The sequence below is a fragment of the Pezoporus wallicus genome, unplaced genomic scaffold (assembly GCF_028554395.1).
Source record: "Pezoporus wallicus isolate ANWC-B61680 ecotype Strahan unplaced genomic scaffold, APGP_CSIRO_Pwel_v1 contig_6464, whole genome shotgun sequence".
Classification (NCBI taxonomy): Eukaryota; Metazoa; Chordata; class Aves; order Psittaciformes; family Psittacidae; genus Pezoporus; species Pezoporus wallicus.
Window position 1 is genome coordinate 2,305,062 of NW_026642130.1, and position 27,473 is coordinate 2,332,534.

General features: G+C 47.1%; 2 protein-coding genes across 3 annotated transcripts in view; both read left to right on the plus strand.

Moving 5' to 3' along the window:
- FDFT1 (farnesyl-diphosphate farnesyltransferase 1) overlaps positions 1-27,473 on the plus strand; it is a 133,826-nt gene that overhangs the window by 85,785 nt on the left and 20,568 nt on the right. The gene's annotated exons all lie outside the window — the stretch shown is intronic.
- GATA4 (GATA binding protein 4) lies at positions 144-25,631 on the plus strand. Of its 2 annotated transcripts, XM_057427757.1 has the most exons (7): positions 144-257; positions 764-1,005; positions 19,407-19,573; positions 21,686-21,811; positions 22,990-23,077; positions 23,345-23,487; positions 23,690-25,631. In XM_057427757.1, exons 2-7 carry the CDS (start codon positions 897-899, stop codon positions 23,870-23,872), a joined length of 816 nt encoding a protein of 271 aa, XP_057283740.1. In that variant the 5' UTR covers positions 144-257; positions 764-896; the 3' UTR covers positions 23,873-25,631. The 2 variants fall into 2 exon arrangements, with proteins under 2 accessions (XP_057283740.1, XP_057283739.1); XM_057427756.1 differs by lacking the exon at positions 144-257 and having other exon boundaries at positions 278-1,005.

The following is a 27,473-nucleotide window of genomic DNA, read 5'->3' on the forward strand; positions in this document are numbered from 1 at the left end:
TCTCCTCCCGCATCCCCCGGCTGCGGCTCCCCCGGGCTCCCCAAGGTGCTGCTGGACGGGGCGGGAGGTGGGGGGGAGGAGACTGACCCGGGGTTTTAAGCAGCCCAGCCCCATCGTGGGGGGGGGGGGGGGGGGGGGGAAGGTGATGGATGGAGCCCGGCGGGAGAAGCTAAATCCAGACGGGGGCTAAATCTCTCCGCCGGAGGGACCTGGGCTCCTTGCCTGGGGTCTCGGAGCGGCGGCCGGACCTGCTGAAGGTGGGGAAAGTGGGAGGTGTGGGGAAAAGGGTGCTGGGGGGGGGGGGTTGGAGGAAAATTGCATCGCTGGTGGTGTTTTGGTTTTGGCTGGAAGGCTGCACCCACGGGAGACAGCGCCGGCTCACCGCAGGGGAAAGTGGAGCCGAGGGGTTTCCACCCGCTCCCCACCGCTCTGGATTGTGGCCGGAGACCCGGCCGGGGTTTGGGGAGGTCCATCACGAGATGTACCAGAGTTTAGCCATGGCAGCTAACCCCGGCCCTCCGGCGTACGAGGGGGCAGGTGGCTTCATGCACAGCGCGGCCGCAGCGTCCCCCGTCTATGTGCCCACCACGAGGGTCACCTCCATGATCCCCAGCCTGCCGTACCTCCAGAGCAGCGGCTCTTCCCAGCAAGGCAGCCCCGTCTCCAGCCACTCCATCTGGACTCAACCCGGAGCTGAAAGCGCCGCTTACAACCCGGGATCTTCTCACCCTCCCGTGTCACCTCGGTTCTCCTTCTCCACCAGCACCCCTATCCCTGCCACCTCTTCCCGGGAAGCCGCGGCGGCTTATGGCACCTCCTTGAACCTTTCTGCTAACGGGAGGGAGCAGTACAGCAGGGGTTTCGGCAGCTCCTATTCCAGCCCCTACCCGTCTTATATGAGCCCAGAAATGGCCACGACCTGGACTTCTTCGCCCTTCGACAGCCCCATGCTGCACAACCTGCAGAGCCGAGGGACGCCCGCAGCCGCCCGGCATGCCAACATAGGTGAGCACAGACCGGGTTGGAACAGGGGAGGGAAGGTTTCACCTCGCTGCCTCCACAGATATTTATGCACTCACGGGTAGGGTGAAGAGGAAAAAATTCAGCTTATTTGGGATGTGGCTGTTGGATTTGGCTGCAAAACACGGGGTGCCCAAAGTGCTCCCCTCCCCGCACCCTGCATGCACGTTCTCTGCAAAACCAGCATTTCAAAATATTCCCCAAAACCTCAGTTTCAAAAAAGAAAAAAAGAAAAAAAAAAAAGGCATAATTCAGGATAGGCCTGGAACGGCAAGAAATGATGTGCCGAGCTCCTGCATCAGGGCCTCCCGCTCCACAAACGCCTCCGAGGAGATTTAGGGTCTGCGATGGGGATGATCCTGGTGTGCAGGACCCCGATGTGCATAAGCAGCCCCTTCCTGAGCTTGTCTGAGGTGTAAAATGGGGGAAATCTGCACGGAAAATGGTAAAATTGAAGTGTGGCCCATGAATCCCAGATCTTTCCTTCGAGCTGCTCTGTGTTACGTCTTCTTTTATTTAAGGCCAGTTAGGGTAGAAAAAGGGAAAGAGGGGAAATTTGGTGTTGAGAGGGGAGAAATGATAGAGAAAGATAAATGCATCCACTTTAATTAGTACACTTCCTGAGGGATTCACAGGCACATCTGGACAGCCCAGCCCTGTGTTTCGGTGTCTCCTTGCCCCCCAGAATATCTCAGTCCTGATCTCTTGTGCCGATCCCAATCTTGGAGCCTTCAATTTCATGAAGCACCCCTGTGTCTACAACCAGAAATTGGCCCAAATGGCTTAAAATACTGTTTTCATATTCCGTAGAGAGGAAGAGGGAGAAAGAGGGAGAGAAATGCAGGCACAACTTTGCATTGCTGTTTCATAAGCCCTTCTTTCTCTCCCGTTTTCTCTCCATGAAGGTATTTCTGTCGGCTTTGGGGTTGGGATTAACAAAGAAAACGACTCAAATCTGTGTGCAGATATATTCTGAGATTGCATTCCTTAACCTGAATTTTGGAGGGCAATTTTTCCATCGTGTTGGGCAAGATTTCCTTTATCTTTAGTATTATTTTAAGACTTAAGGAAAGGAAAGTTGGGCATCGGTGGAGGCTTGGCCTCACCAATGCCTTTTGCTTTCCTTTGGGCATTATGAAATTGCTTAAAATGGGGAAGAGATTATCCTTAAGGATAAAGTTTTGTCCAATCAATTTTCGGAAGCGACAAGAAGGTAGAAAGTATAGGGGAAAAAAGTCAGGATGAATCAAATAATCAAATACTAATTGAGTGTTAACAAGGACATAGCGTGTTTGCATTTGACTACTGCGCCATCGCTTCCTTGGGAAAAAAAAATGTCGGCTTTCTGGAGTGGTCTCAAAAGAGCTCTTAGTAATAAAAATAACTTTAAAACAATGCAAAGGAATATTGCAGTTGCAAAAATACCCATTGGCTTTTAAAGTGCCAGAGACTGAGCGCAGTCATTTGGGGATTTTAAACCAACAGTCTGCCTTGCAGGTCTCGCAGCCTGCATTTTGGTGGCAAAAAGTGCTTTTTATCTGGGCTTTCAAATAGTATTGGAAAGATGGGATGTGCTGAGCCAGGACAGAAAATGTTAGTGGTTGCTAATGAAGGAGGAAGGAGTGGGACCCTTTTCCATTGTCAGGTCCCGATTCACGGCATCGCCTCTGTCCTCCGCGTCAGAAACTGGGGGATTTATTAGCTTGCGTGTAATTATGTCTCTTTGACTAAGGAAAAAGCACTTGGGTTTTAAGTAAAAAGTGTTTTGGTTTTGGTAAATATTAAATTTTGGTAAATATTAAGTTTTGGTAAATATTAAAAATAAACTGCCTGAAAGCCGACGAGTTTTAAATTCAGGATCAGAATAGACTTTTTGGAAGGCAGCTCCCCCAGCAAGTAGTTGCCCCTTTCCCTGCCCCTTTCCCTGTTCTTCCCGAGTCGGGATGTGTCCGATGCCGGGCTGCTTCCAGCTGGGTCCCTTTCTCACACCGGGACGATGCTTTACCCAGGCTGCAGGTATTGAGGAGGGGGTCTTGAGGCATGTAAAAACTGGCTGGTGGTTTCTGAGCCAGGAGAAAGGGATTTTTTTCCCCATGAGGGAGGGCAAAAAGCCTTTATGGGCTGAAAAACCAAAGGCATGGAAAGATGCAGTGGGGGGGGAAACACTGCTGTGTACTGCACCCATTGCAGACCCAGTTTAATAACACATCCGAGCCTGGCTCAGCGTCGGAGCAGTGCCCAGAACAGTGCAGCTGATTCCTTTCTTTGCCTTTCCTTAAGACTAAAGGTATTTTTATTCTTTGCACTATGAGGAATCTCAAGTTGGAAATACAATCCTTCCTTATATTAAATCAAGTGGTTCCTGCAGTGCATTTTCTTCCAGTGATTTAGCTTCCTGGAGAACCACTACCTTTGGATAGTGCAAATTGCCGAGCACCCCGGGATCATTAGGGTTTTAATTATTCTCATTTTTTAATAACGAAGATCAGGTCTATGCAGATGTAGCTGAATACGCAGACACCGATAGGCAGTTTGTGCAATTGGGCATGGCATTTTTTCCTCACTGTAAAGCAATGCACCAGGAAAAGAAGTTCAGTGAAATGTATTCAAATTAAATTATACTAAAAGAAAGAAAAATCTTCTTTTTCCCTAATAAGAGGGATTTTGGCCTGGGTTAAAAGGTACCAATACAGCTCCGTGGTATAGAGCACCGGGAAGGATGGGTGCAGAAAAACATGGCCCTGTTTGAAAAGCTTTCCCCGGTGTGAGTTCAAAATGCCAGATTTGGGCTTTTCAGAGTAAGTTTGGCGAATGATTTCATTACCCTGAAGGGCAGGATCAGACCCTGCAGCCGAGGCCGTGAACTTGCTCCAGGCATTGCCTTGGATGGGGTTGCAGCAAATTCCCGACTTAATGAGGCATGAAAAGCACCCGCTGCAAAGTGCCCTTTGAAGAGTCTTCCCTGCCAGCCCCCTAAACCTCTTGAAATCTGTCCCAGAATTAGCATGGAGGAGCAGTTTGCTCCTTTCCCCTTCCCCAGGCAGAGGGAGCAGGGATCGAGGGCGGCACAGGAGCCCGAGCGCATCCAGCCCGCTGCTGCTTGCTGTCTCCGGGTTGTTTCCAGGCTGATGATGGAGGGCAGATCCTGGTTTGCCATCTCTGCCTCCTGTAACTTTGCTTTTGGCTAAAAAGCATTGGGTTTTTCTTTTGCTGTCGCATCGAGGAGGTTGGGGTGGTTGGAAGTAAATCGGGGCTAGGGGCTGAGGGCATTTGTAACGGGTGCTTAGCGTTTTGCTTTGACTAAGTCGAAGTCAGGGTTCCTCAAAGAGGAACCATTTGAACGCAGCAGCAGCATCTGGGAAGATCAAAGCCTGGAGCAGACATTCGGTTCGAAAATGCCTTCTCTGCTGCTGGTGGGGGAGAGATTGTGAACCAGATCTCACGCTTTCCCATAGGGATGCTAAGAGATTTGCCTTGTAGCATCCCCAGGGCCAGCGTTTCCAGTAATTCAACGGCATTTGTTACAACCCTCTGCCCTACAAGGAGCCCCTCACCTTCCCCACACACCGAAGGACAAGGTGACTGATTCCTATGGGGCAGTGGGCAACTGGGGGAGCCCAATCCCTGTTATCCCTGCCCTCTTGAGGGATAGGGCCGTAGGACAAGGGACAGGGTCAGAGAGTGGAGGGCTGGGGCCATAAGATGTAGGGATGGGGCTGTAGGATGAGGGATAGGGCTGTAGGATGGAGCGATGGGGCTGTAGGATGGAGCGATGGGGCTGTAGGATGGAGCGATGGGGCTGTAGGATGAAGCGATGGGGCTGTAGGATGAGGGATGGGGCCGCAGGACATTTCTGCATTTCACATGGGACCCTACGTCCCCAGTTTTGCAAGCGGTTGCAATTCTCACCTCGGCTCCGCCGGCGGGGAAGGTGGGCCCAGGGCTTTGTCTTCCCCCCCCTGCAGGTTTCAAGCCACCTTCTGCTCTCCCGCATAATTTAATTGTCACCAGTCAGTCTGGGATTTGGGGTGAAACCCACAGAAGTAAGGTTTCTAATCTCTGAGCAAGATCAAGCTCAAACATGCAACTCATTATTACCACCCAAATCCACAAACAGGGTATTTTAAATTGCAAATAAAGCAACAACAGTAATAAAAATATCACCACTACGGGCACCAGATTACCCTGATTAATAATGCAATTCCTTAATTGAAAATGGAACATTATTACCGCATACAAGGGCATATGTTGCATACAACAGCCATGGTGTAGTACGTAATGCATTATAAATGCTCATGGATTTTTGTAAAGCAGTAAAACTTAAGGCAGCAGATAATGGCACTGAATCTAAGACTTATTAAGCCAGAACTATTTTTCTCTTCCACACATGCACTCATGTATGTGCCTTTATCCTTGCAACAATAACAGCATTTTTGTTTAAGAGCCTATATTTTACTCTCTACATATTTATTTCCACCAGTTTGGGGGGAAAGAGGCAAAATCCTTGGACATGAGTGTTTACCAGGCAGTGTTTCCAAATGGAAATTGGGCCTGATCCTTCTGTTTGGTGCTAGTCTGATTGCAGAGAAACCTTGGCTCGGCAGGCAGAGAGGGGCTCCCCAGAATCAGTTATCCCAAAAGCAGGTATTTTGAATAGACAAACCATTAAAAAACTAAGGATGCCCTGAAAGAAACCCCCTCCAATGAAGCATCAACCAGCAAATAAAATCCCAAACCAGGTGAAAAAAGCAGCGGCACAGCAAGATGAGCAAGTGTTTGTGCCTGAAGGTCGGCTGGAGGAGGGTGTGTGCAGGGGCTGATTCAGTAAGGGTAGAAAAATGCTGTTTCAGGGAAAATTCAACTTAAAACAATGTGATGGTGTAGTCCTCAAACCTGCAGAGACCTTGATTCTCATGGGCTGAAATTTTTGCTCCTCAAGCTCCACAGAGCTTTGCACATGAAAGAGAAAAGGGTGGAAACAGAATATATCATCTTTCAGAGGTTTTGTTCCCAAATTCACATGCCAGCCCGCTGTGGCCTTCTCTCCCTAAAGTTTCTTCACTGAAAATGGGATATGTGGGGATGTGCCCCTGCTCCTGGGGGGCAGAGGAAGGTGCAGTGATGCAGCGGAACACCTCGGGTTTTCCAAGGCTTTTTCAACCCTACAATAAAAAGACTTAACAAAGTGTCTGCCTTCCATTTGGGACTCACCACTGCCTGCGAAACCAGGTGGGGGTCTGTGTCGAGAGCTCAGACCGCGCGCTTAAATCAGTCAGTTTTGCCTATGCTGGGAAGCTGCACCGGTCATGTCTTACAGGGATGTGTGATCTGCAAATAACACAATTATGCTTCTGAAACCCCTCAGTCCTAATGGTGAGGTTGGTTTATTAGAAGTCCAGCTTGCTTTGGGAGGGGGATGTGTAATTACGCTTGTAGGACTGACAAAAAGGAGGTTGGAAATGCCAAATATTCACGTTGTAGTTGGATCCTGAATTCATGCTGCTGTCTGGCGGGAAGGTGTAAATATGCCTTTGGTGCGCGAGTGTGAAGTGCTGCTTAAGTTAACCAGGGAAATATGTGAGAACACGCTCTTACCTCCAAAATTAACCCAAATTATACGAGGAAATTTCATTATAAGGTTGTATTGAGGGCTTTTTCATGGAGAAAAAACCCTTGCGGGTCCCCTTTGTGGGACAAAAACCTCACAGCTGCTTATGATAATATCCAGCATTATGGCAAAATACTAACATCTCTCTGGCCCTTACAAGTCTTCCCCATATCATCGGTCACGGTGACCGGTCCAAGCTGTAAATACATCCGTAATGACAAATTAAACCCAATTATCTGCCATGCCTGAGCAGTGAGGTCTTTATACACGGGTGCTTACACATGTGTGACAGCTCTTGAAAATAATTCGATCATCGTTGGCTTTGCAGTGGCTGGTGCAAGTGCTAGCAAAAGTTCTTTTGGAAGCCCCTACAGCTCTGCCACAATGAGCGATGCCATTGTAAGGTCTCGTACTGCAGAAACGTGTTGGGTTTATTTTGTCCCTTGCAGCTTTTCAGAAGGTCACTTGCCGCAGAGCTCGCAGCATTCCCCGTGCTGTTGCGCTCTTTGGAACACTCAGGGCACTCGGCTGTGATTTCTTCTTCAACACGACAAGCTGGAGCTGGATTTTCTCACCCCCAAAAAAGCACAGGTGGGCGGGTGCTGGGTCTGCTAAGAAAGAATATCTGGGCAGAGATTTCTCAAAGCTGGACATAGATCTGACCCTGCCATCAGCGCTGAAATGTTTCAGATCTTAGGCTTTGGCAAGGGCCGGATATTAAAACCAAGTCTGGGGCAGTGTCAACTGGAAGCAAAAATGATTTCTTCTTTTCCAAGAAGTGCCCGGTAATGATTTTCTTTATCAATTATTTGTTGGCACAAACATTTTTATTTTTTTTTCTTAATTAGGTGGACACATAAATGTAGGATGCACCCTTTGACTGGGGGAAGCAAAGTTGGGTCCTTCCAACATCTTTCTGCTGCTTCCTCCGTCTTTCTAAGCCAAATCCCTCTTTCACCCCGGCAAGGCTTGAAGGACGCAGCATGCAGGAATCAGCTCCCTCCCCCCCCCCAACCCAATTCAGTATGGACTATGAAGAAAAAAGACCCAAACAACCTCTCAGAAAATCACCTCACTTGCTCAGAGCTGAAACCATTACTATTTTAAAGCAAATGGAGCTGGTGTAGGATCAGGCCCATGCAAGAAGCTTTCCTAGGGCAGAAATGCAGCCTCCTGAAAATTATATGGGGATCTATAGGTTTTTATGGGGAGGTGAAGCCTTAAAAGCCAGCAGGACCTTTCTTTTTCCTTTCTGGAAAGTGGCTACTTGGTTTATATGTTGCAGCATGCAGGGATTTGTGGGTTTGTTTTAATTATTTCTAGCATCACGTAAAGCTGGTGAGCCCCTTATCGCAACAAGTGGGGCTCAAACCACTCATGCCAGCTTTGGGAGAGACTTGGAAATTCATCTTGTTTGTGAAAGAGGAAAAAATAATTCATGAAAAGTCAGGGAAAACTAAATTTTGCATCAGAGGTGGGGTGAGGGCAGCCGGATGAGGGATGCAGCGGGGCTGATCTCCCGTCTCCACCAGGGACTGGTACTGGACGCTTCTGAATCTGGGATAACAGAATTCCTCCCTGGAAATGTTTCCTCCTAATCCCTGGGAATTAGGTCAGTGTCTGCTGGGAGAGCATTTCAGGAGAGGTCCCGTGGTGGGACACCACTGCCTGCTCTTGCTCTTCTTCCCAAAGCTCACCCGTTTTCCTCTGGCCGATGCTTCCTGCTGCAGCATAGTGTATTTAAAGGGTGTTGGGCTAGGACTAGGTGCCTGTTACAGTCAGGCTGCCCTGAAAGGTTAAAACCTGAATCCAGCAGAAGAGGTTGAGGGCAGAGATGAAGCAGGGGGGTAGAAGGAGACCAGATTTTGCCAATTCTTGCCTTTTTCCCTCCACACCTCCTGCTTGCACAGTGCTCTCTGGCTGAGTCTGTAATATTTAAGCAAGTTCCAGGCTGCCCTCTGGCCCCAAGGGCCAGGGGAGTGGGCTGTCTCCTTTGGCTCTGCAAATATCCCCAAACAGTTGAGGAGACATCTCCCTCTTGTCTGCTTCTCAGCTGCCTGCCGCCTCTGGCTGTTGCCAGCCCTTCTGCTTTGGTGCACCTCGTTTTTCCTTCCAGCTCCAGCTTCCGGAGTCGTGTTATCATATGTCAGGCTCTGCTTTTGCAGGAAAGGAAAGGAGTAGCTTTTCTGGACAAGAGAAAACTGGGAAACCCTGATTCCTTCATTCTGAAACTCTAGAAGAGACCAAAACCATAACCTAATTCTTATTAGTTAAACTCCTATGAGTTTTCAAGCCAGAATCGTGGGTCTGCCATCCAGGGATCCATCATTATTCAATATTCGGGGCTTGCAGCAGTGGAGCTGTAAAAAAGTCAGTGAAACAGTGAGCCCCAGACATCAGGACTCCTCCAAATGACATGTTTGGCCCCAGATGGCTGAGATTATTTTGGGAAGGGAGTGCTGGCCCCAGGGGCTGGCTGCTCCAGGGAATGGCTGCTGGGAAGGATGCTGAGTTGGGACATGCCTTGGTGATGTGGAGCATGAGAGGGGCAGCTGGCTTGGGAGAATGACTCCTCTTCAGGCTCCCCTGGGCTGGGAGGATGCCTTGGATCCTGGGGACAACTGAGGCTGTTCTCCAGGGGCTTCCCTTCCCACCTTCAGTCCTTCATTGCTTTAATGGAGCAAATCACCGATGCTATGATTTACCCTGACCCTCCAGATGTGAAGAGCAGTCCTTGATGTTTTTTCCAATTCCCAGCACAAGCAGGACCACATGCAGGAGTGTAAAATCCCTTTCTAACCCCCTTCCCTTTTCCCACAGCCAAGGAAGGTTCTCACTCCAGCAGGGCGAGCTGCCTGCCCCGCTGCCTGCCCCACTGCCTGCCCTCCCCAGCCATTTCTATTCCTAAACCAACATCCCAGTCAGACTCTGTCACCTCCCTTCACACAAAATCAATAACAACGGGTGAGCAGGTTAATTATAATCACAGAATAAACGCCACGGTCTCAAAGTTCACTCAACTTCACCAGCATTTCAAAACGAGGGGACGACGCCAAGCAACTTTCATTGATTCCTCTGGGGCAGGTGTGGGAGTTTGAACCTGTCCCCAAGCTGATCTTGATTCAAGACCTACTCAATTTTCTTTCTTATCTCAACTTTCCCCTATCTTATAATGCCTGTTATTTTAGATAAAAAGTCCAATCAATTGAGTTAGAAAAACTGCAAGTTATATGTTGCCCTGATAAGTTCGGTACCTGCCATTTTATTGGCCTGGACTGCAGTTTCTGTGCGAACTGACCTTTGCAGATGCTTTATCGGCAGCCAGGACAATCATTCCATCCTCCCACCCCCCTCAGGGGCCAAGTTGACTTAACGTTCAGAATAACTAATAGAAGAGGAAAAGAGAAGGGCCAGGGGTTAGACAAACTGACTGTCCCCTATAACGTGATGAACTGTAGTAAACACCTTTTTGTTTGTCCCTGGCTAGCGTCCCACAGGGAGGCCAGGATCTGTCCTAACTTATTTTGGTGTAACTCCTCTGAGTGGGATTTATCAGTGTAACACCTCCTGACTGGAGCCAGAGCCTGTGTCTAAATAGTGAGCTAAAGAAAACTGGGGCAGGGGTTTGGATATGCATGTGATCGTCAATCTTGGTCAGTGTTGTCATGCTCAGAGAGGGCTTAGACATGTGGAGCAGTATATAGCCTGCATATTTCCTATATTCCTACACATGCTATATATATGATTTAGACACATAAAGTGAGATATTTTAATATGTATGTGTCTGTGCATCTTATATTTGTGAGCATACGTATATACACAGACACAAAACTGTATAGAGCTATGCTCTGTATAGCCATAGAACAATAATTCTAACAGCAAAACCAAACAGAATTGATTAGAGATGACTCCTAGCTTGCATTCTTAAGGACATGGTATATGTGTATATATACAAATGTATACATTTATATGTATGCATATATAAGTGCATATATGTGTGCATATGTGTATACATACACATGTATAGTACACAGGTAGATGATAACATAATTCAATCAATTGTATTCCTACAAGCAGAATTTTGCCAATTGGATATATGTCTTTCCTTCTGCTCTGAAAAAAACAACACAAACCTTTAAGTTTCTGGAGTTGCAGGGCTGCAGAAATGTAGGGCAGATCTCTAGTCCAGCCTCCTGCTTAAAGCAGGACAACTGGTAGCAGGGGCTGAGGTCAACTGTGGCTTTACCTGGATAGAGCTTGGAAATGCCCAGGGATGGAAATTCCCCCACCTCCAAATGAAAAGACCTCCTAATTCCCAGCCTGTGGTTTGTGCTTCATCCCTCTGTGCCTTCTCCCACTATTGAGAAAGGTATGGCTCTGTTGTCTGCATATATCTGGCTAACTGATGTACTTGCAATGAACCCAAACAGCATCAATTTCCCTGGGCTCAGAGCTGGCCCTGGCTTTGGTCCACCTGGGTGCTGGTAATCACCTCTACAGACAGAGAGATGGTCACCATCAGACAGATTCTGCACCAGGATGTATGACCAAACACCACTGGATTCCTGTAGTTTAAGGACTTTCAGCTCTTCAGCTGCTCTGTAGGAGCCCAAGTGAACCAAGAGCACGTGAAGGCTGTGCCATACTTGATGACGAACTAGTGCCAGATGCTAGCCATTGGAACTCAACAGACCATGTTCTTCAATCTTAGCACAGCTGCCCAGCTGGGATCATAGCATTGCAAATCCCAAGCTTTGCTCTACATTTTTTCCCCCATCATCCTTTCCCCTGCAGTCATCAAAGAAGATCTTCTGGTAGGACACATCCATTTAGAGATGGACCATATTCAAGGAGGATAATGCTGTAGCTGTTTTTCTTTAGTCAAAAGAGAGAAAGACCATTATCAGGTGCTTCCTGCCAAGCAGACCCCAGGCTGTGGATGGCCCCATCCTGCCCATTCCCTGGGCTCTCCATCCTAATCTAAGATTTGTTAAACAGTATTTGGACAGTCGATAAGCAGAGGAGTCTTCTCTTTATCAGAAGAGCCTCAGATATTTACAAGTGTAAGAAAGAACTGCAAGTAGGACTAAGAAAGGGGAGGTCACTGTGGTGGGTGGGATCAGGCATGCATCCCAGCAAAAGAAAGCAGACCTTGGAGCTCACTCACACACAACCAGACAGTCAGCAGAAGCTGCTGTTGGACACCAGGTTGCTATCAAAGGGGTGGCCAGCAAGTGCTCCGACCAAAAACACCCTCCATTCTTGGGGCAGTTTGCATGCTGTCTCCTGTGTAGCAGATTACGTGCCATTTGGATATGGGATATGGTACTTCAGTGTGGGGGTCCACAGTCTCTCCACTCAGCTCTGGTACGACCACTGGGTTTGATGCCTTGGGGTCTGGTGGTTCTGCTGTGCTGGAAAGCTGTCTGTGCTTTTCCAAGCAACTAGGTTAGACAGGTCCCCCAGGACCAAATCTTGCCCCTTCCCAAAACAGGCAATTTGTTTGAATCTGCTTTAGAGGAATCCAGGCTGTTTCCATCCACATCCATAGATGTGGAGACAGCCAAGATGGGCTTTGTGTCCATGTCTATGACCATGGCCTTTGACAGCTGTCCTGTTGCCTCTCTCCAGTGAGGCAGGGAAGGGCCTTTGATCCCTCTCATGGGTGAAGAACAGCGTCATGAGGAGATGAAAAGCCTTGCTCAAGGGGAGCCTACTGCAGAGCCAAGACGGAACTAAAAGCCAGTCCCAAAATATGACAAACCTTTGTGTTTGTTGTGTCCTTCTTGCATATGATCTCAGCTGGTCCCTTGGCTGCTTCTACCTCCACTGTCCTTCAAACTGGGGAAAACATATCCACGAAGGAAAGGAGTATTCTTGGCTGTTGGCAGTGGTGTGTGCCATAGACCTTGGCTTGCCACAGGCAGAGGAGGGAGCTTTGCAGGGGAGGGACACAGTGTTCTCTTTGCCTTGATGCGAAACATTTGGCCTGGGAAAGGTTGCACAGGAACAGTGTCTCACGAAGCAAGGAAAAAACAGATTTCTTCACCTTTTTGAAAGCAGCATTGGCTCAGCCACATTGTAGGCTTAATGTTTCCCAAGCACTGAGTAGGGTCTTTAGGTTTGCAGGGGGAAAACTGATCTAGGCAGCCAACTGAGTAACTAACCATTTTCTCCACCCTAAAGGTGTCAGATACACCTCCAAACATTCTGAGACAGCACCAAGCCATTTCTGTGAAGCAGCACAATGATGCATTTTGCTTAAAACTGTGTTTCTGGCAAGCACAGGGAATTTACCCACTTCTCCATTTTCTGTAGATCAGCTATCACACAGTGATGTCTGCTAATCCAGGTCAGAGGAGAATAAAAAGCTACATTCCCACCAGTAACCAACGCGGTGATGGGCACTTCTCAAACAGGCGCTGCCTTTCTCTCCCCATGGCTGGGTCCCATTAGGCTCTAAAATAGTAGGGCCCTGACAAATTTCCCCTAAATTCCATCAGAGGGGAAACAGGCATAGAAGAGGGAGGGGAAAAAAAGCCAGTAGGCAGAACCTGTTTTTACAGAAATATCCTCAGCTCCATTAGCTGAAGGGCGAGATAAGGCACATGGGCTTGCTGATCCAAGTCTTTGTGTCAAGCTGACGATGTCCCCGTCAAAAAAGGAAAGACCCGTTGACAGCTTTCCTTTTGGCTACAGATCTCTCCCATGCATAAATCTGGGCTCTTTTATTTATGTATTTGCAGTCGCTCCTTGCCCCTTGTATTTTTGTCTCTCCTTGGTTTTTGCTGCTGTCTTCCTTTCTAGTTCAGCCCTGCTCTGCAATGGTACTGGACCAACCAGCACTTTTAACTGCTGTGATCTGGTGGGGTTTTCCCCTTGAAACTTCAGGTTCTGGAGTCCCGCAATCCATGGGGGCATCTCAACCCATTCAAAAGAAATAGAAAATGTGACTTGCAGCTCCACTAGGGGTTGGAAGTAGATGATCTTAAGGTCATTTCCAATCCTAACCATTCTATGATTCTATGATTTATTAAAAGGATCCCTAAAGGCTTGAACTTTAGGAAGGATTTTCACACTGTCACTTTTTAATGGAAACAATTGTGGGATCTGGGACAAACCATCCTAGGCAGCTGGGAATGACAAATCCTCTTTCCCCCTGCCATGCTGTCATGGCTGCCCCTTGGAGCAGAAGGTGTCTTGGGTGGGATCCTAGGGTGTCCATGTGTCCGAGGGGCCAATGTCCTTTGCCTCAGCTGCGAGTTCCCCAGAGAGTCCATTTGGGATTTGTGTATACACAGGACTGTGGCTCTCACCTCTTATCATAACAAATTGTTTTAGGAAACTGCTTCTCTGTGGGGAAAACTGCTCTCAGGGTCTGTTTAGAGCCTGTAAGTGCCTGGCTGTGTTTGAAGGACAGCTTCTCTTTTGCTGAGTTGCTTCGTTGGGTTGAGAAGACGCTTCTGCAGGGGGAAATGTTGATATCAAATATCCCTCCAGCTGTAAACAAAACTCCAGTGCTGTATTAATGGAAGTCTCTTTCCATTTCTCTTCATCCAGACTTTTGTATCTCATGCAGCAGGGTCTGACCCAAACCAGTGTAGGGAAGGCTCTTTGTCCTCTTCTAGAGTCTGGTTTGGGAACGGGAACTTATAAACTGGTTGCTGGTTCTGAACTGAAGGTTCCAAAATCTCTCTGTTGGAGGTGCTTTTGATATTATTATTCTTTTAGGTGCTGATCCATCAGGTTTTATGTGTTCAAGTTGATCTCTCCAAGGCTGAGAGGCTGAGGGTTGTTAAAGAAAAGCCCAAACAAACCCAGAAGGTCTGGACACAGTCAGCCTGGCAGAGCTGGGGTTAGCAGAGATGATGGAAAGGCTCAGGGATGACTGTTCAAGCCACTCTTTAGCTCTTCAGACTCAAGCCCTGAGCAACCTCCCTCTGACCCCCATCTGGTATGTGATTCTCAAGGTTGGGAAGGCAAAAGCATTCAGACTTTGGGTGGGCCATGTCTTTGGTCAGAGATGCTTGTCATGTCCTAGCCATGCTGGACATGTGTCTGTAGAGATGTGGGCTGCCTGGCAGTGTTCAGATCTGCTTTCTTACTGAGCCCTGCATTGTCCATACCAGTCGATCTCTGTGGGCATGGCGGGGGATATGAAGCACCACTCCCAATGACTAAGAGCCATGGAGGGCCATACCCAAGAATGCTTTTTCCCTACCGACCCCAGCGCCCCACTTAGGCCTGGCTCCATGGGTACTGAATGTTGCATTGTAGAAAGTATTTCTGAGATTAGCATGCTTAAGGCCTCACCCAAGATTAGGAGGCTGTTGTGCAACACACAAGTGACATTTCCTGCCCTGCGGACCTTGCAGTTCTCATAAACAGTAGATGTGAGGGGAAAAAGATCTCCTTTTACACAGTAATCTGAAGACCAGGATAGGGACAGGACCCAATCCATCCTCTCCACCAGCTGGATAATTCAGCAAGATTTCATGATCTGCTCTCATGTGAGAAGCTCCTTTGTAGACTAAAGGTAGGGTCTTAAGAAGATTTAGGTAGAAGCCCACTAGCGTTAGTCAATGAGAGTGACCCAACCCATAAAAAGGACTGTCCCAAGACTGATACTATCCAAGATAAGGACTAGGCAAAGGCACTTATAGGAGCTGTGTGTTCAGTGAGGAAGATGAGGCCATTCAGCATACATGAGGCTACTCCAGTAATGGGACTGTGTCCTTCTCAGTGTATCCAGCAAACGCTGCCCATTCCCCAGCCCTGTCCCAGCACTGGCCATACCTGGCTTTGAGAGAAGGAGTAAATCTTTCCAGCAGAAAGGCTGTTACAGAGGTCACCGGACAGACCCATAAATCTCCATTATCAGGCAGCGGCTCCTATGCCACAAAACGGAAGCTATTGCCCTGAGTGTGACTGGGGGAGCCTTTCCTTCCCCCCGCATTGTTCAGGGCCCTCCGGGAGCCGCTCGAGCAATTTGCTGCCTGAATAAACGTTTCCTTTCCCGGCTGCTAAGTACAAGGAATAAGTGTCAGGGGATCTCATAATGCCAGGATTTAGAGCTCCAGCCCCGAGACGGAAGCCAAGAAAACACTTCACTGCTTTTTGCCTTCTTAATCCCCATTAGTAATAACAATGGCAAATTAAACAATTAGTGCACTTGAAGCCCAGTGACCTCCATGCCAAATATAGCTCAGCCCAACGATGGATCATGGTTCCTTTGGGCTCTGAGCCCTGGGATCGTTTGGGTTTCCTAGGTCTTGGGACATCCACCTACGTCAAACTGCATGGCTGCAACTCTGCAGGTGATGCTTTCTCATTATGTTGTAATGAGATTTTGTAATCCTCAGGTTTTCCAGAGCAGCTGGGATGTGTCAGCAAGGTCAACCCAGCTCCCCTTGGCAACTTCATCCCTGAGTTTAGTGATGCTGTGAAATTATAGTACCTCTATTAAAAAGAAATCCAGTCCCTTGCCTTCCAGTTTTCACCGGGGGCTCAAATGCCTTTCATTCACTAAGGGCCATGCACTAAGCCTACACCATCCTCTCTAAGCCGGCAACCATTAGTGTCCAAGACACACCCTTTGCCATCATCAAGCCTACTCTGAAGCAGGAGAGGGTTATTTCTCTTGTGATGAAGATCTCTTGTGATGGAGGTGAGATCTTTTGTGGTCAAGGAGCTCCCCCTGCTCTGATGAACGGTTTTAATGAGGTTGCACTGTGCAGACGTCATCTTCTGACTCAGCACTGAGTGGTGCACGCAGGGACGCACCCACTGATATTGCCCCATGAAGGCTGCAATTAGGGAGAGCCACCCATTGCGTGGAGCCTCAGAGCGCCCTGGGAACAAAGTCTGTTCCTTCGCACCTCGAGCACTAGTGATTCCCGTTTATTAATGTTCACAAAGATTGCCTTTGTCTAGAGCTGAGAGGGGAACATCACACAAATGCTTTTACTATGGAAGCAGAAGAGGACTTGTGAAAACTTAATCCAATGAAAGTCCCTTAAGAGAGAAGCCTCAGTCCAAAGCCCATGTAAATTGAAACAAACCAAACCAAACCACCAAACCAGTAGTGATGAATATAGCTCAAAAAATACAGATTAAAAAGGAAAGCAAGCCTCAAGACTGCTTTGTACTGGTGGTGTGGCTGTCTGAATACAAACTGACAGTAAAAATAACGTGGATCTGGATGTCACACAAACTCTTGGGAAATAACACTTACTGTTCAGTAGCAAATTTGGTTATTGTCAGAAAATAAGAGACATACACTTTGCCTGGTTTCAATTCCACATACTCTGTTTTTTTCTAAACCCAGAAGTATACTCATATTTGATATCTCTTTGTATCACACCCGTTTTGAGGGACCTTCTTATTCAAGAGCCAGTCCAACTCTTAACATGTGACTGTTAGGAATCTCCTCCTTTTTCTTTGATTAAAAACTTTCAGATTTGGGTTTTTTGGTGCAAAAATCTCCAGGAAAGATGATATTTTGTAATTAGTCACAAACCCAACACACGTCAGTCAAGAGTTTTAGCTGTTACCTTTGGACCACTTTTGCTGTCTGAATTCTCCCTGGATTATGCCAACAACTTTGTACTGAATTATTTTCGAAGAAGGGATTTTCTCACAGAACAAAAATTATTGTGAAAATAATTTGGCTTTTTCTTTGGAAAATTATAATAAAAATACCTCAACAACCTCTAAGATGAAAAAAAAAAAAAGTGAAATGTTTTCCTTGAGATTTTTCAAGGAAATGAGTTCTTGCCTGACCAGCTGTTCCAATCCCTTCTCTTTTCAAAGGAAGTTTATTTGATCTAGATTTTGGCTGTGATTCAATCATGATTTTGAAGGGGAAAGTGAGGCATTATGATTACCAGTATCACTGAATCCATGTGTACAATGTCACCTGGAGGGATTCCCATCTCTCCTAACCCACCAGAACTGCTCAAAGGTAATGAGATTTTCCCAAGCTGTTGAGAAGATACTGGATTCCTCCTTTTCTGCTCCATGGGCACACTCATTACTGTTTTCTAGCATTACCCCATGGGCCTATCTCTTGTCATTTTTAGCCTGGTTTTCTAGGCAGAAATAGGCTCACATGAACCTTTTTCTCTGTGTCTCAGTTTACTGGCACCACTTTAGTAATTTTTTAATCCTTTGGCTGGTTCATGGTTACGTAGTTTCCTGCAGATCCAAAAATAGTCTGGAGAAAGGAGAAAATAATGCTGACGTTTGAACATTACCCTTGGTAGATATCAGCGAATCCACATGGGATTGGGACACGGATCGGCAGGAGGCCAAATTTGGTTGGTTTGCTCTTTAGGGAACAATTTTCTTCCATCAGGAAGTTGAGACGATCATGTAAGAAGCAGGTAGACAAGCACAAAATATAGCAAGATGTCTAATAACATTTTAAAAGCTAATTTTACACTGGCTGAAAGTCCTGATACAAAGCTCTTGCTGTCCTCCAAACGTTTCCTGTGTGCTGTGGTTTCTTGGGAATTTTTTCAGGAGTTTAGTTTATTCCCAGCCTATGCTGAGTAACGGAGCCCTTTGCTGCCATTTGTCAATTTCTTCTTCTCCCCAATTATTTTACTGTCTCGTGTTCTGGTTTTGGTTGCCACATCAGAACATGCCCATGCGCAGGAAGGAATGGTTTTGCAGCACAAGAAATACATCCCCAAGCTGAACTCAGTACCTGATAGTCTTCAGGTGGGACCATCAGTAACACGCATTTTCAAGGGCCATGCCATTTTGATACAGATATATCTACATCTCAGCAAGGCCAACAGATGATGCTTGTATTTCATTAGCCAAAGTTCTTGGCTTTTTGAGGGTACTGCATTCAAGGGTGAGTTGACCAATTGATGGTACAGTCCAGGTGCCTTGTGTCGATCTCTTCACTGCCCTGCAGATGATAAGGACTACCATAGCAAGAGGGACTGGTCTGGCCCAGCCCAGGGCAGTGGTCCTCATCCTCATATCACAGCTTCAGACACAGCCCCTGGTGGAGGATGAACCAGGAACGTTGTGGGTCAATGCACCCTGGAGATTGACATCAAGCACAGTGGAGATTTGCATCAAAAGCTGTCTCTGATACACAAATGCCCAGTGATGATGTCTGTTAGCTGACAGCCTGAGCTGGGGTTGTACATGTGGGCTCCTCTAGTTCAGGAGATGTTCTTATGCAAAGACCCATGAACATCTCTTCCCCTGAGCTCTCTGCAGCTATTCACCTCTGCTGAGGGCTGGGTGAGGAACAGAGAATGTGGCATAGCTTTTTCTGCCCACACCTGCTTAAGCCCTGTTGAGAGATGCTTGGGCATCTGTCTGATTCTGGGCAGTTCTCCTCTGTGGGCCCAGGTCTGTGTTTGTCCTGGCCACGGGAAATCTGTCTTGATTGCAAACACGGCTGTTCGCCTGCTCAATCTGTTTGCCCTGGCTATGTCCAATCTTGAAAATTGGATAACGTCAGAGCAGAAGGGGAGGTTTCTATTTCTGTCTCCTTGTATCTGTGTCCCAGCACATCCCTGCTGCCACAGAAGTCCTGCAGCCAACACTGCAAAGCAGGAAAAGGGTTTCCTCTGCCCAGTAATCCCGGGGGGGGCTTCCTTAAGAAAGGAAGAGCTGTTTCTTGCAACTGATAAAAGCCGAATATTTGTGACTTCTTGAAATGTCACTCTAGGCTAAACTGAGAACCAGACAAGAAATTAAATGTATGGCCTCATAACCAACCCTTCTCCCTTCTCTCCCATCATGGCAGCAGAATTTTTTGATGACTATTCAGAGGGGCGAGAATGTGTCAACTGTGGGGCCATGTCCACTCCGCTCTGGAGGAGAGATGGCACAGGACACTACCTCTGCAATGCCTGCGGGCTCTACCACAAGATGAATGGCATCAACCGGCCCTTGTTCAAACCTCAGAGGAGGCTGGTAAGTCAAGATCACACAAATGCATGTGGGGCAAGGCTGTGTGCAAGGGTGAGGCAAAATGACCCCATCCCTAGCGGTGCGCCAGGCCAGGTTGGATGGGGCTTGGAACAACCTGGTCTAGTGGAAGATGTCTCTGCCCGTGGCAGGGGGTTGGAACTGGATGAGCTTTAGCATCCCTTCCAACCCAAACCAGGCTGTGATTCTACGACTTCAGGCGGAAGGGAGCCACCAAGCTATCCTGAGGACCATGTTTGTCCACTCCTTGTCTTCCATGGGGCTCCATCCCCAGCCTGCGCTGCCCTCTGCATGGCTCAGACCTGTCTGTGCTCAAACCGTCCCCCACAAGTGTCAGAAATGACACCGGCAGCTTGAGCGCTGCCACCAGCCACAGCCACCCAGCGCCCTCTTGTGATGGCTCTTCCTAAACACGGCGCTGACAACCAGTGCCTGCACCCTAGCACCCAGGACCTTGCCCTCACTCATTTACTGGCCTACCTGTAACCCTCGGGCACATCTGGGATGCCTCGCTGGGTACCAGGCTTGGTCCTTTACCGTAAGCAGCCATGCGTAAGACAGCCTTGGGGTAAGGCCTGGAAATACCCATAAGAAATAGAAACGGATGAGCTGCGCAGATCTATCCACACACTTTTGTCACTTGTCTGGGCAGCTGGCAATTGGGAAACCTTACAAACATGGCCAAATTCCTGCTTTTTCTTCTAGAAGAGAAATTCCACGAGGAAAAGCAGGACTTGCCTAGGAATGCAATGTAGGGCTGTGGTTAAATTAACGCCAGCTGGTCTACCTAAATAAATATAGTCAGTGATTTGGTTTAATCTGTCGTTGTGTAAACCCTTTTTCTTTTGGTGACTGAGATATGCCAGAGAGCTCTGCAAGGGGAGATCTTTGTCTTTGCTGCAAGCTCTATTTTAAGCTCTTGGTCCATTTACAAAGGACAATGATTAAAGCAAATACATGGTGAAGTTACAACTAAAGAAGTGTTTGGTTTCTCCTCACCAAGGGGATTTCCAGCTTTCAATGTCTTAAGAAGCACTTGAATTTCAATTGTTATTATCTCAGAGCTGTAGATTAACCAATCCTGTCATAATGACAAAGAAGGCACAGAGAGAAGGCTGTGGCAAAGATCATAGAGGAAATCTCTGGCAGCTCCTCAGCCAGGTCCTCATCTCCCAGGCTTTCACCCCATTATCAGCTGTGCTGTTCAGGTCTGCAGAGCTGATTAGATGTCCAAGACCACCAGATTTCTTCCCTGTAGGTTCCTTTTTAGGGAGCCTTTATAAGCAAGCAAAGCAAATTTGACCCCTGCCCATTCAGACGTTATCCTCAGCCTCTTAAGACCTGAGCTTTGAAGGGTGCTGGGAGGTCTCAGGCAGGCACAGAGCATATGGCTTTTCCTTCTTCCACCTCCCACTCTGCTTCCAAGCTCAAATCTTATGTTTTATGTGATTTCAAGTCCATTGCCTTTCTCCTGTGGCCTTTTGAGCGTAGCTAAACGAGTTCACCCAGAAAGGGAACTTTAGAAAGCCCATTTCTTTGTACTGCTTCATTAGTGGGGATTCCTATTAATTATCCTTCTTTAGGAAGATGATGCTATTGGAAGCACTCTTTCTTATTTCCCCCTCAAGCCACAAATGCAACATCACACGAAGCCAGTAAGGAGTATGTAACATTCACGGCATTGATAACATCTTCTTGGGATATGCCATGATGCTTGGAGGTGATTCCGAGAAAGGCTTAGAAGCCTGAAAGGGCAGGAGGGTCTTAGATTCAGACACCTCAGTGTAGGGGTGTGCACATGCAGTGGGTCTCTAAGCTGCTATTAGACCTGCTGGAAATCTGGGGCTCTGTTCAGGTGATGTCTCAGGCACCATCTGAGATGTCCCAGGAGATGTCTGTGCAGCACTGGCGGGCAGTGGAAAGGCAGTGGAGCAGAAGCTGAAAGGCAAGAGGGGAAGGAAAAGGTAGTTGTGTTATTCACAGAGACAGAGAAAAGAGAGGCAAGGAGAGGGAAGCCTCCCACTCACTGGGATCTGAGCTGCTGCTGGTGGTAGCAGCAAGGTGCTGATGTGTTTTCTCCTCTGCATTTCCCTGCAGTCAGCTTCCCGCCGTGTTGGCCTCTCCTGTGCCAACTGCCACACGACGACAACCACGCTGTGGCGCAGAAACGCCGAGGGAGAGCCTGTGTGTAACGCCTGCGGACTCTACATGAAGCTCCACGGGGTAACACCTCCAGTGGTTTCTGCTCTCTACAGCCAGGGTATCAATAGCACCAAGGGACTGGGTCCATTGCACAGCTTCGTGGTCTCTGGGAGCTGTTGGTCCTGCTGTCGCTGTGGGCTTTTAGTCCCCCCTCAACATTGCATCATGTTTATATTGGCAATGGGTGATGAATGTAGGGCATTTCTCACATACTAATTAGCCACCCTATGCATCAAAATCTTAAACCTCAATAAAACTAGGAGCAGGTTCTTGCTACCTAAATTCAGGCACTTTAGTGAAAAATCTGAGTCAAAAGTGCAAGGAAAAGCTGAGCCCCTCCACACTGGGTGTCAGATCCCAGCTAAGACTTGGTTGTAGACTTCTCATGGGACTGATAGACAGTTTCTCTCGCATGGATGCCCAGATCATCTCTTCCTGTTAGTGGGGGCATTATGCATCTGTGTCATATCTACAGAGTCTCATTGGAGCCCAAGGTATAGCAGAACTTCAAGATGCAAATCTCCAGCCCTTCTTCCATCAGTCAGTGGCAATCCACCCCCATGGCAGAGATGGAGGCCTTCACCACCCTGGCTACAGTAGCAAATCCCAGCTCTGCTTCTGCCTGCTATTCCCAGGGCTTTTATACACATCCATGCTCTCAATTATGTCCACTACTTCACAGTGGATGAAAGCATTTATGAGAGATAGGTCAAAGCTGGAAGACAAGGTGGATGAGGGGAAGCCTTACCCAACCCAATAATTCTCCCTAGAAATCTCAGCATGTATCTAACTATGAGGATTACTACTGCAGTAAGATCATTCCTTAAGGCAGGTCTCCCTACACAGGCTTGGTACGTTTCCAGATATCAGGGATTAGCCAGAAAGACTTCTGCTTAAACAGGAAAGTAAATCAGGCAAGCTGTTGTCTCTCTTCTGGCCTTAAAATACTCAATACCTATGTGTGAAAACCTGTGCTCATTTGGATGCACATCTTGTAGCCTTGACATACCAGTGCTGACCAGTGAATTTGGGCTCCATCTTGTTGCTTTCAATAAAATCAGATAGTTTTCATGGAGCTTACAAGGTGGAGCTGGAGACATTCAGACAACCTTATGGACAGAACCGTTATACACCTTATACATTATATACCTTATACACCTTATATAGAAACTAATGTGCTTTTATATTTGGGTCCATAGGTTCCAAGGCCTTTAGCAATGAGAAAAGAAGGCATTCAGACGAGGAAGCGCAAGCCGAAGAACCTTAACAAAACAAAGACATCAGCAGGTAAGTGTTACCTGGAGGAGTTTATTGTATGTGTATACATGTGGGTGCTTGTGTTTCTGATCATCATGTCCTGTGAGTCAGACACCCCACCACAAAACGGGATGATTCTTTAACAGTGGGGGATGGCTGAATGCCCTTCAGCAGCAACAAAGCCCTTCCCACTATTTTCATGCTATTTTTTACCCAAACTCACTTCTTCATGGGTGGGTACAGCTCTGTACGAAAGGTCTTTGGGAAGAGCCTGCTTTACCATCTGCTTTCTCACAGGTCCATCCAGCAGCGAGAGTCTTACCCCGACCACCAGCTCCACCAGCAGCAGCAGCAGCACCACAACCACGGAAGAAATGCGCCCCATAAAAACAGAACCTGGGCTCTCATCTCATTATGGGCACCCCAGCCCAATTTCTCAGGTAGAGGGGGGAGATGCTGGAAGTGGGACAAAGATGGGAACTAGGATGTAGCCTGTTCAAAATATCATGTACAGGCTGCAATCTGCAGCTCTACAGCAAATCCTCTGACACATTATTACAATAGCACCAGCGCCCCATAAAAGGATTCTTATAGTCCTCTATGGTTTGAAGCATTGTTCACAGGATTTTCCTCTTTCCATAGGCATTCTCAGTCTCTGCCATGGCTGGACATGGGGCATCTATTCACCCTGCGATTACAGCTCTGAAGCTTTCCCCACAGGCTTACCAGTCAGCAATCAGCCAGTCTCCACAAACCAGCTCCAAACAGGACTCCTGGAACAGCCTGGTGTTAGCTGAAAACCATGGGGACATCATAACTGCATAACCTGGTCTTCCATCCGTGAACTTCAGGCTGATCTGCTTGAGAGATGAAGAAGATGCCATGTAATCATCAAGTCAATGTTGTTTCCCACCTCCCTCTCTCTCCTGTCTTCTCTTCCCTTGTGAGGTGTTCCAGCAAAGAGGTGAAGAGGACTTTCCTGAGGTGTAGGAGAGCTCTTCAGAAACTAACAGAGAAGACTCAAATCTCAAAGTAGCTAATGAATTTGAAGCCTTTTTTTCCCACTTTAAATGAGCCTCTCTATCTGATTGCCACCATCTTCTATAAAATAGCCAGAAAACACAAAGATGGACACAGTACTTGAGCTTTGTTTATTTAAAAGTATCTGGCATTTAATAGACAAAGGTGGAACAAACACACTTTGTTTTACTGTCACCATCTGTTCTTTTCCTGACCAGAAGATAATGCCACCATCTTCTCATTATCCAAATTCAGTGATCTTCCACCCAAATGGAGCCAGCTCCAGAACAGACTTCAGTAGATATGCTGTAGTGGCTTTAGTGGATTTGATATGATCTAGGGCAGAGAAAAAAAGAGACCCTCCTGCATACACATCCCCAGCTCACACATCTAGAGTGTTGTCTTCATTTTCCTAGATGGTCTGAAAAGCTAATGAATGTCCGTATTTAATAGCAACTCCTTTCCTATTTATCAGTATGAAATCATGGGACTGTGTTTTCAACAGTTTGTTGGCTGAGCCTGGAGAAGGTCTGTCCAAAATCAAAGAGGGATTTTGGAAAGAAGAAGCTTCTGGAATCAGTTAGAGAAGACCCACACTGGTTATCAAATCCTGGTGGAATCTGCCGGACTCTTCCATTACGGATAGTTACAAACCAGACTGAGAGATTATTCAAGAGCACAGCAAATGATAGATGCTCTTCTAACACTGCTGTGCCATTGCTTTTGAGACAGTTAATTTAAGTCTTTTGCATACTTTTATGTTGGTTTTGATGTCATTGATGAAATCTGATTGTCCTTTATTTTTGGTTGTCCTGTGAGTGCCCACTTCCCCCTAACAACTGCCTCATGGCCATTTCACACACCCAACCCTTTAAGATTCCACCTTCTGCAAACAAGCAAAGGCTTCAGCCTCTAATGGAGGTAGGTGGGAGCTGTTTTCTGTACCAAGCATGTGCATAGACTTGCTTGCCTGCAAGAAAAGCATAACTCCATTCATGCATGAGTATTAAACAAGACTCCTGTTTCTTCTTGCCCATAAGGTTCTCAGCAACCAGAGAATCGTAGCAAACAGAGTTGGAGATGTTGATTGCTCACTGACTCATTCCCTTTTCCCAAAGGGATCGATTCTACCTAAACTAACCCTGATGGCTCTTCTTCTAGCATGTGCTTAGCAAACCCCAGCACTGCAGATGCCGCAGCTTCCCTGTGCAGCCTAAGGGCTTCACCAGATGCTTGCCAGGATGTTTCATCATTTATGTCCAGACAAAGAATTTCTGGAAGACCTCATCCTGCAAGATTCTCCATTCTGATTTCTAGACACTTCACACTCTGCTACTCTTCTTGCCTTCCCAGTTCCTCTCTTTTCCTCCCTGCATCCAGAACTTGAGTACGGAACTACCAAGTGAAAAACTAGAAGAGGGATTGTTCATCCCTGCCAAATGTGCCATCCTCTGTCTCCCACTGTTTAACATTCCCACAAAGAGTGTTTCCACCCAAACACCGAGATACATGGAAAGCCACCTACATGTTTGAAGCAAAAGAATGGCATTGTATTGTCTCTGTTTGAACTCGTCATTTTCCTCTGGTGGTAGAAAAGCTTCTTTAAAGAGAAGAATTCAACTGGACTGGTCGTGATAAAGACTGGGACTAGAGTCACAGACCCTTCCGCATTCCCTGTGCTCTGTGCAACTCAGCAGGGTTTTGAGGGGTGGCAAAGCCTCTGCACTCCCCAGAGAAAAATACCATGACAAAGGATGCCTCATTAGTGTTAATTACAAACAAGCAAAAGTCATTAATGAAACGTGAATAAAAATAAATGAAATTCTGTGATTCTGCTTAGACCTGGCAGGTTGCAGAGAAGAGTCCAGAAATAACACCTGAAACATGAATTTGGGGTGAAAACATAAAGGTGTTTCTCCCTGGACATGCAAGTCTTTAGCCAGGCTCCTCCTTGAACTATATCCCTTTGTAAATGGTATTTGAGATCTTTTGGGATCTGGCTTGAATTCCTGTCCATATCAGAGAAGCATGCACCACAAAGATACCACCTGGGTAATGCACATATTTGAGATACTTAGAACTACCCTGGACAACCTGAGAGGGAGGGGAGCAGGTGAAAGTCCAACCACATGCCCCATTTCTCTTCCCATACAGATGCTCCCAGAGGCTCTGTCCACTTTGCCTTACTACTGTGCTCCTCCTCCTCCCCTCAAAGCCAAACTCCCTGGCTGAATTTTTCTCCTCCCCTTAAAACACATCCTGAGATGCCATAAAGGAGTCTGCTTGCAATGCAAGAGGGAAAATCCTCTGCAGAACATGAGCTCCCTCAGGTTATCTAAATGACCATGTTAGAAATCTGTTAACTTGTTCTCAGCCTCCCTTGGAGCCTCAAAAATAACTCTTGAAACACAGTGAGGAGCATTTACAAGGACCCTGATAACAGAACAGGATGTCTGCTTTCAAAAGGTGAGACTCTGGGGGCTGTGAGGACAACTTGGCTCTCTTTAGTGGTAGAAATAAGCTCTTTCGTCCCCCCATTCTGCACCATAAGCAGTAGAATTCCAGATACACTTGGTTCTTTTGAACCACCCAAAACTGTTGCAAAGCTACTGTTGGCTCAGGAGCATTGGCCAATTCTGGCCAACACTGATACCAAGATGGTGAGAGGCTGACCTCAGATGGAGCACCACCATGCTAGGTGTTGTACAAACACACCATAATATATGGGTCCTGCCCTGGGGAACTCTTAGCAATAGAATTACAGAGTAATTCAAATCTGAAGGGACTAGATCAGGTTTCTCAGTTAAATACTGAAGATCCCCAAGGATGGAAATGCTACAGCCTCTCTGGGTTCCTGTTCCAGTGTATACTACCCACATGCTGGAACTGGCTTTCCCAAATAAACATTAGATTCTAATGAGAGACAAAATCATTGGTAAATTAATTGCTCAGGCATGGGCACTCAAAGCAATGAGTCACTGCAGGAGACTGAATGCTGTCTCCAAGCCCTGGAGTCACACAGAGCCCCTACTGGTGGGTAAGAGCTGGGACAGGCAACCTGGGATGACAAACACCAGAAGTGACAGATGAAGGGATACTCACAGGATGAATGGAAAGGCATTTAGAGTCTGCTTTGGTAATGAAATTAGATGCAATTATTAGAGACACATTAAGGCAAGATATTTCTTGCTCTTATTATTGCTGGAGAGCCTAGTGAAAACCATACCAGGCCAGGTCCTACACAAATGCAGGACTGAGAACTATCCCTGCCCTGAGGAGTAAGAGGGAAGGGCCTAATCCTGCAAAACCCTTAAGCACATATATAACTGCCTTTGCAGGACTTGTTCGCTTAGAGGCCATCACTAACGACACATGCAGATTTTGATGTCAAAGGGTTTGGTTGTGC

Excerpts from the sequence above, each read along its gene's own strand:
- GATA4 (XM_057427756.1), top strand. The coding sequence starts at position 480 with ATGTACCAGAGTTTAGCCATGGCAGCTAACCCCGGCCCTCCGGCGTAC. Across the intron at positions 1,006-19,406 it reads CGCCCGGCATGCCAACATAG|AATTTTTTGATGACTATTCA; the intron begins GTGAGCACAGAC and ends TCATGGCAGCAG. Across the intron at positions 21,812-22,989 it reads TCTACATGAAGCTCCACGGG|GTTCCAAGGCCTTTAGCAAT; the intron begins GTAACACCTCCA and ends TTGGGTCCATAG.